Below are 9,183 nucleotides of genomic sequence, written 5' to 3'. Positions count from 1 at the left end.
CACATCCTCACTTGATTGAGGAAATTGTCCTCCACTACAACTTAATAGCTTGAGTTAAGGTCTAAATCACAATACAACTTCAATTGCTTGGGGAGAGTGTTTTTTCTCAAGTGTCTGTATGCATGAGTTACGGTAGTCAGTACTCCACATAAAAAAGCTTCTTACATGTTTTTCTCATTTGTGAAGTAGCTGATGTTGAAGGCATAAAGATATAATTGCTCTATAAAAAAGAGTATACTACTCAAAAACTTGAGCTCAATGTCATGCTTACTGTTTATACTATAGTTAAAGCTCTCTCTGCTTCTATATGTCTGTGATGATAGAGAAGGAAGCCCACTGTTTCGAGTAAATGTTACATAAAGGTGCAAAGTACTTGATTCTTGTTTGTCTTTTTATTTAACATATACCTGCTAGTTGTTTTTTTATAGCAAGTATATTAAAGCTATGTTCCTTGCGCATTCTGTTATGTGCCTGTTTCAACAGGTCTTTTTGGAGGGGTTCGAAAGTCTTAACATTTCCTACTTCTTATATGAGTGTGGGCCACATAACCTATTAAACTCTTCACTTTATAAGTTAGCTTTTGAATCCTATTGAATTGGAATCAGGTTGTAAGCTATGATTTCAAGGAAGAGAGTTTTGCGCAGTTGCATCGCTCTGCCATTGGGTTCCCAGAGTCACGATTCTTGTATAGAGACACCCCAGCTCCAGTAACTTCAATGGAAGCAGCTCTGAAAGGTGAGGCATTGGTGAGAACTCAATTTCAAGAAGATCCATATGGATGTATGGGATCACTTAAGAGGAAAAAACTAGGTCGTGATCCCTTTCATCGCTCAGTCCCATATCCTAAAGGATGCCTAGAAATTGAAGGTCTCTTTAGATATTGTGGGGCTGCTCCTTATCGAACTTCTCTGCCGTGGACAGTGTAAAATTTAATACACTATGTTACTTCTCTGCAGTCACGTTAACAGCAAATTAATGGATCAGGTAATCGAAATTCAATTTCTTACACCATCTTTTTCAACAAGAATCAATATGTAGAAACCAAAACTATATTCGTCCTGAAAAATACAACCAGGCCATGTTATGCTCTTGTGCTTGTACATCTCAATTTCTACAGATACATATAGATGGCAGGCATAAGTGAATCAGCAGAAGTAAATGGAAGATCACTATTCTATATTATGTAATGATCCATCAGTTTTATTTCTCAAACACTAAATTCATGCATTCCCATCAAAGCTAAACGCTGCAATTCATGCATACCCATCAACGCTAGGCTACCCTGTGTTCCTCAAGAATGGGCAGCTCAAAGCCGCTTGGTCAGTTCCACTAGTCAATTTATCACCTTTCATAAGACCTCCAAGCAGCTCCCCACGATCAAAAAAGAACTCCACCTTCAAGATTTTCATCTCATCGTCAACCTATTTCAATGGAGAAAAACTAGAATATGTTTATATAATTCCACACAAATTCAAAAATAAAGAAAAACAGGGGCCTAAATTATACCTCAAAAATTGATATTCCATAAAGTTGAACAAGTTCCCCAGTAGGGGCATGGCCTTTGAAAGGACCTTCCTTATACCCCCAGTGCCTGAACTTATACACAATCGATGGCGGGCCAGAGTAGACTTGGATAACTTCCAAAGCAAATCCTCTTGGGAAAGCTGTTGTGAAGGCAAGATGTGAGGAGTGTTCAGTTTCTTGTGCTGGATTATAGCCCCTCAGGTCCTCTGGTAAGGAGGTTTGCATAAAGGAATTATAGCCTCCTCCCAGCTTCCTCTTCTCTTCTAAACTCAAAGGTTTCCTCCCTAAAAATTTTATGACTAAAACAAAATCAGCCCTTTTTATCTTTGGACAAAAAACAAGATCAAGCCTGAAGGAAATAGTGATACCATTCACGCTGACTGTATAATTCTGTAGTTTCACTGATTTGTAGTCAGGGAAGGATATTTTATTGAACATTTCCATTTCCCATGTCTTCACAAGGTTCTGGACCTTCTCTTCTAGTGATGCAGGAGGCCATATCTGTCATCAAACAAATCAGATATACAATGGATGTTAGTATGTGCATCTTGCAGAGAGATAAAATGAAAAAGAAAAAGAAAGACCTTGGTTCGGCCTTCTTCAAAGAGCTTGTTAACAGTGTCATAGTTTGGAGGAGCACCAAGCTTCCAGTTGGTATTCTTTTCACCTTCTCCATGCAAGTAAGAACGGTACTTGTCTTGCTGCTGATCAGTGAGTGAAGAATCCATTTTCTCGTGCAAGAAAAGGTTCTAAGCTCCCACCGAGTTTCAACTACTTTGCACGAACAAGGGCAGCTTATAGTAAATCAATGATTGACTTGTTTGTGGTGAGCAACAAGTCAAAAGTTGATAGCGCAAATCCTTGGCAGCGAGGGCCAAGCTTACATACATGGTTTTCTATCACCACAAACACAATAATTTTGCATACTGGCCGCCAAGGGTTACGTACTTACATGGTTTTCTATCACCAACCACAATAATTTTGCATCATCTATTTTTTTTTTATTTTCTCATGATTTTTGGTACTTCCATCCCTTATAAATTTTTTTTATATCTTCATAATTTTTTGTGCATCCTCATACTTTTTTCGTATCCCTCATAATTTTTTTGTATTTACTCATATTTTTTGATACTTTCTTGTGTTTTTTTAGTATTCTCGCATAATTTTTTGTACATCTAAGTTTTGGTACTTCCTCATAATTTTTTGTAACTCCTCATATTTTTGGTACTTCCTAATAATTTTTGACACATTCTCATAATTTTTGGTACTTTCTTATAATTTTTTGGTACTTCCTCATTTTTTTTGGCACTTTTTCATAATTATTGGTATTCTATCATAATTTTTGGTACTTCCCTAGATGTTTTGGTACTTTCTTATATATATTTTTACTTCCTTATGTTATTTTGGTGGTTCCTCATGTTTTTTTGCGTATTCCCTTATCATTTTTGGTACTTTTTCCCTTATGTTTTTTTGGTGGTTCCTCATGTTTTTTATACTCTTTTATATATATATATTTGATTTTCTCATAATTTTTTGTATTTTTTGCACTTCCTCGTAATGTTTGGTACTTCCTCATACTTTTTAGTATACCCTTAAAATTTTTTATATGATTTCGAAATGATAATTTGGTATGAGATATAATTTTGGAGTAAAAAATATTACTTTTAAATATTAAAAAATTTCTATGAAATTATGTAACGGTTAAATTTGTAACTTTTAAATTATTATTTTTCATGCTAATTTTTGTAAAGAAAAAAAAACATTTCATGATAATTTTAAAAAATATATAAAAAATTAAATAAATGAAACAAATTTAGCAAGATGAACAAAATTAATATCTCACATTTTGTGGTACTTACTAATGTTTTTTTTTAACTTATATGTTTTGATATTCTCTCATAATTTTTGAAGTACTAAAAAAATATGAGAGAGTACCAAATAATATGAGTTGAGTACCATAAATAATAGGAGACTATTGATTGTCTTAAAAAAATTGCAAAAATATTTATTTTATATCAAAAATTGATTCCTCAATTGATTCCTCAAGTCAAAACTTTAAATTTAGAAACATACAAGGGAGCTTACGGTAAGCTATTGAGCTTCCACTTGAATTTTCCGCTTTTTTTTTCTTTTATCCAAAAGAAATAATATCATCTTTTCTTTTTACTTTTTATTTCCTTTCTTTCCTCTCGCTCTCTTTTTACTTCACTTTCCTTCACCATTATTTTTCTATAGTGTAGGGTCCTATTGTATATAGCGTGCTTGTAAAATTTTTTTTAAAACAAATTAATGATTATTCGAATGGAATCATTGAGTTTAGTTGCTTTCAAATTTTGATTCATTCTGTTAAACTAATTAAATATATAACATTATTTATCAAAATTTAAGATGTTAATTTTATTTATTTAAATAAAAATTAATAAAATTTTTTATTTTGATTAATTTATTCATAATATACTAAACTCCATCTTTATGATGGCATTTTCAAGCCTTTTTTGGCAGGCACATAAAATAAAATCGAATAAAACTAAACAATAAAAAAGGTACGTAGAAAAAAAAATTGAAAGAGGAAGAACCATAGAAACCAAAATTTATCCCCAAAGCAGAAAAGTTGTGATGTTTGATCCACATCATGGTTCGATCTTCTCCTTAAAGAAAAGATCCCATCGCTTTCTTCTTTCATTATTTTCAATTGCAAAAACTCCATAAAATGAGAAAAAGGTTTAACAACTATTTATCATATATTAGATTAACGAATTTTTTTTTTAAAAAAAAAAGAGAGAATGTGAAACGAAAGAGAGAATATGAAATAAAAAATATGGGCAGAGAGAACTAGCAGCACATATTAAGATCAACGTGGTGCTTGACTTTCACTAATTACTCATCATTTCCATAACATTAAAATTTCCTTCAAATCCAGCATTATAATTAAGGGTGAGCGTTCAACCGAATCAAGTGAAACAATTTTGAGTTAATCAAGTTGACGAGTCCTATTTTATCATCCTAACTTGTTAGGATATTATTATGAGATATTATCTTGTAGGAATATATTGTATATTATTGTATATCTTTTAGGCATATATTTAGGAATATATTATACATCTTTCCTATTTCGATGTGACTATTGTTGTATAAATATTATGTATACTCTTGAGGTCTATCAATAAGATTGAAAGAGATTACCCTATTTTTTTCATAGTATCTGAGTTTGGTGTTTAACACAAAAAATTTTCATCGTTCTCAATGGTTGCTATTTTTGTAGATAACAACCATGGAGCAACACTAACGTAGAATACAATAGGGGCGTACAATCGTCAGGGGGCAACACTTCCTGGTTTTACCGCTGAGTGATGATAGTCTCTTCTATCAATGTTCAGTAATACACAATCCGCTACAAATCAATTGAATGGTAAGTCCAAGAATAATTGGATTATTGATGCGAGATGCTCAAATCTTGTTACGAATGAGCTTACGTGTTTGACGAATATTAGATAAGTTGTAGCATGTTCTGTAGAACTCCCTGATTGTAACACCCCGTGCTCGAGACCGTTGCCGGAGTCGAACACGAGGTGCTGACCGACTTAGTTCATTTACTTTGTTTTCACAGTCCATTAAAAAAAATTCCAGACAGGCTGGCTAACCGCATCACTGTCGCGTTAAAAATTATATCTCGAGTTCCAAAACTCGAAATCTGATTCCGTAAATTTTCCCTGAAATTAAACTCATATATCCATCTGTGGATTTATTTCTAAAATTTTTGGTTGGGCCAATTGGTACAGTTTATTAGTTAAAGTCTCCCCTGATTCTGGGTTCAACTACTCTGACCTTTACATATTATGACTTGGATATCTCCCTGTACAGAGCTTCAATACTCATGCCGTTTATTTCTAATGAAACTAGACTCAAAGGGGAATCTATACATATAAGGCATGACTTCTAATTATCTCTGGATAATTTATGGTAAATTTTCAAATTCGAAACAGGAGATCCAAAACCGTTCTGGCCCTGTTTCACGAGAACTTTAATATCTCTTAATATACTGTTCATATGATTGTTTCGTTACTTTCATATGAAAATAGATTCATCAAGGTTCGATTACATAATTTATTCACTATTTAATTCCATTCCTACAAATTTTAGTGATTTTTCAAATCCACACCACTGCTGCTGTCAGCATCTGTTTTCAAGGTAAACTTTACCTATTTCGTGGTTACCATGGACCAACTAGAGTTTTGTCATACATAGGTCCACATATGATCATATTTAGCCATTCCAATGGCTGATCATTTGCCCAACACTTCCATTCCAGTCCATAGTCACATCATGAAACCATATATATATACATAAACACAAATGGTCTAATGCCATACTCCACTTCTACGAGCCATTTTCGCATGGCTGTACACACATACATCACAAAAAGTACTTGAAAAACAACAAAGGGTAGTCCTATACATGCCATATCCAGAGTTCAACTAAAAGAGTACCCAAAGGGCTTTGATAGTGTGGATGACTTCGACTTCGATGATCCCGAATCCGATATCTAACGAACAAAATCTATAAAACAGAGAGCCAAAGCAACGGGGTAAGCATTTTAAAGCTTAGTAAGTTTCAAGTAATGAAATCGGCTTTGACTAAAGTATTACATTCACATAGCTAAATGAATCACTTTATTAATACACATTCTCATAAACATACTTACTTCACACTTCATCAACATATACACACAAGGTATTAACCTATCTAAAAGCCGAAAGTTCGTTAGTCGATTGAACGAATACTATTTAAAACGAATGACTTTTCCGATGCACACGCAAACATACCTTATCGTTTGGGTTTTTCGAGCGTATTAATTGAATTTATTACAACACAACACGCTCACCTTCGAACCCAAGTTTCTTCAGAATTTAGCCGGATATAACCACAAGCACAATTGCCTTCGGGTCTTAACCCGGGTATAGCAACTCGCACAAATGCCTTCGGGTCTTAGCCCGGATATATCAACTCGCACAAATGCCTTCGGGTCTTAGCCCGGATATATCAACTCGCACAAATGCCTTCGGGTCTTAGCCCGGATAAAATCACTAGCATAAATGCCTTCGGGACTTAGCCCGGATAAAATCACTAGCATAAATGCCTTCGGGACTTATCCCGGATATCATTCAAATGCTCATGCACACATATATCAATAATCATGACACATCCATATTTCATTTTCGTTACTAAGGCTCAAACACAAAACATTTATTAAACCTTTCCAATTTCGGCTCAATAGCCACACACAAAGAGCATGATTTCAATTGGCTTTATAACATAGTCTCTATGCACATTCGGCTATCCGTCATAGTATGACTAATCATTTCAATATAATTCAAGTAGGGTCATTACTCGAAGACTTACCTCGGATGTTGTCGAACGGTTTCGACGGCTATTCGACCACTTTTTCCTTCCCTTTATCGGATTTAGTTCCCCTTTGCTCTTGAGCTTAATTCAAACAAATTTAACTCATTAAAGTCTCATTTTGCTAGCTTATGGCCGAATATGACAAGGAGTTTGATAGGTCATATGGCCACCTTTTAGCTCAAATACACAATGGTCATACGCATTTTTAATCACATCAAGCAATTTAATACAATTCATTCGAACATCAAAAGAGAAGCTCAAGGTACTTAGCCCATATATACATTAGACATTAGAGTCACATATGTACGAAATTACGAATCGAATTCAACATACTAGCTAATATTTCCCTTAGCCGAATTTTCTAAGTCAAGATAAAGCCATCAATATGCTTACCTATGGCCGAACATACACATCAACTTATGTACTCATTCATGTGGCCGAACATACATGTCTATGTTGAGGCCGATTGCAACACTCAATACATTCTACAAGTATGGTCACTTGTATTGACTAAACACCATTTTGTTTCAAGTTCAAAACTTGGCCCATACACATATATACACTAGTAAAGCATCCTCTCCCTTTCCATCAATTCAACACATGCATTACTCATTAATATACAAAAATTATATTCGGCCTTAGCACACAACTTGCTAGCCGATTCTTCTCCATCTAGCAACTAATGCGCATATGTGCTCATTTGTTAGACTCTACTTCATCTAACAACAACCATATTTTCCCTTCTACTTCCTACCATGGCCAAATGCATCACAACACCATACCATTTCAATTTTTGGTCATGGTTAAACAAAGAACTTAATGTCTCATTCAAAAATGCTAAAAAGAAGATTCAAGAATCATCAATCCACCATCACATGCACCATTACAAAGCTTCACTTTTAGCATGCAAATGATATCAACACCAATCCACCTTGGCCGAATATCATCTCCATGACATAGTAAAGATTTGAACCATGGGCTATTTAGAACTCAAGCTAACTACTAAAACATGCATGCATCTCATGGAACATCATCAAACATACCTTAGTCTATCAAACCACCATAGCCGATTTCCTCAAAGCTCTTTTTCCTTCTTTTTCTTTCTCCTATTCGGCCAAGAACAACATGAGAGCTTTTCTCTTCTTTTTTTTTTGGTCACGCATGAGAATGATGAACACATTTTTTTCTCTTTGTTTTCTTCCTTCAATTTCTTATTAGTTTATTGCCCATGCTTCTTATTTTATTCTTCCATTAACACAACATGTTTCATGACATGTTTTGCCCATCATCCCTTGTCATGGCCGGCCACTAGTACTTAAATGGGGGGAAATTGACATGCAAGTCCACCCCTTTGATTACATGCACTATTAGGCCACTTGCATTTGCCTAGCACATTTCTAAATTTTCTCACATAAGTCCTATTAACTAAATTCACATGCAATTAACTAAATCGAAGCTTAAAACTTTCACACATTTATATTCACATATTTGAGGCAATAATTATCACATTCAAATAATTTGGTGACTCGGTCTAGCGGTCCCGAGACCGCTTTCCGACTAGGGTCACTTTAGGGCTGTCACACTGATGGCCAAACAATGATGGCTACCCAAGAAGGAAAGATTAAATTGACAAACAAAATTCACTTAAAACATGTTCTTTACGTTCCTAAATTAAACTACAATTTAATTTTGATTTCACTGTTGAATGATGATATGAACTATTTTGTCCAATTTTCTACTAACATATGTGTTATTCCGGACTTTCATTAGAAGAAGCAGATTGGAGCGGGTGAGAGACAAGATAGACTTTACTACTTCCAACAAGTATCAATGTTCAAAGCAGTTTCAATTGAAGCTTGATCCTCTTTGGAACTTTGGCATAGAAGACTGGGTCACTCTTCCGAGAAAGTAGTGAAGTTGTTTCCCTATGTTAGTAACTCTAGAGATCCCTTGAATAAATCATGTAAAATTTATAATCGTGCTAAGCAAACTAGAAATAGCTTTCCAATTATTGAACAGAAAACCACTCATATTTTTGAGTTAGTTCATTATGATTTATGGGGGTTTTATGACACTCCTTTATCTTGTGGATCTCATTATTTTTTAACATTGGTTGATAACTTCTCCCATGCTGTTTGAGTGTATCTATTGGTTAATAAAAAGGAGGTTTTCAAGATTTTCATATCTTTTATTGCTATGATTGATCATCAATTTTCTCAACAGATAAAGTTTGTTAGAAGTGATAATGAGACGAAA

At 34.3% G+C, this 9,183-nt stretch overlaps 1 protein-coding gene across 2 annotated transcripts; it reads right to left on the bottom strand.

The window, feature by feature from the left end:
• Nucleotides 1-1,033: 1,033 nt before the first annotated feature.
• LOC121226309 (pathogen-related protein) lies at nucleotides 1,034-2,539 on the bottom strand. Of its 2 annotated transcripts, none has more exons than XM_041110332.1 (4): nucleotides 2,109-2,539; nucleotides 1,893-2,025; nucleotides 1,507-1,808; nucleotides 1,034-1,421 (listed from the first exon to the last, which is right to left on the bottom strand). In XM_041110332.1, the coding sequence occupies exons 1-4, from the start codon at nucleotides 2,250-2,252 to the stop codon at nucleotides 1,278-1,280; spliced, it is 723 nt and encodes a 240-aa protein (XP_040966266.1). In that variant the 5' UTR covers nucleotides 2,253-2,539; the 3' UTR covers nucleotides 1,034-1,277. The 2 variants fall into 2 exon arrangements, with proteins under 2 accessions (XP_040966266.1, XP_040966265.1); XM_041110331.1 differs by having other exon boundaries at nucleotides 1,507-1,823; nucleotides 2,109-2,530.
• Nucleotides 2,540-9,183: the final 6,644 nt, after the last annotated feature.

Source organism: Gossypium hirsutum, unplaced genomic scaffold (genome assembly GCF_007990345.1).
Source record: "Gossypium hirsutum isolate 1008001.06 unplaced genomic scaffold, Gossypium_hirsutum_v2.1 scaffold_110, whole genome shotgun sequence".
Classification (NCBI taxonomy): domain Eukaryota; kingdom Viridiplantae; phylum Streptophyta; class Magnoliopsida; order Malvales; family Malvaceae; genus Gossypium; species Gossypium hirsutum.
Note: the sequence above shows the minus strand (reverse complement) of the source record. Positions and strands in the feature narration are given on the sequence as shown.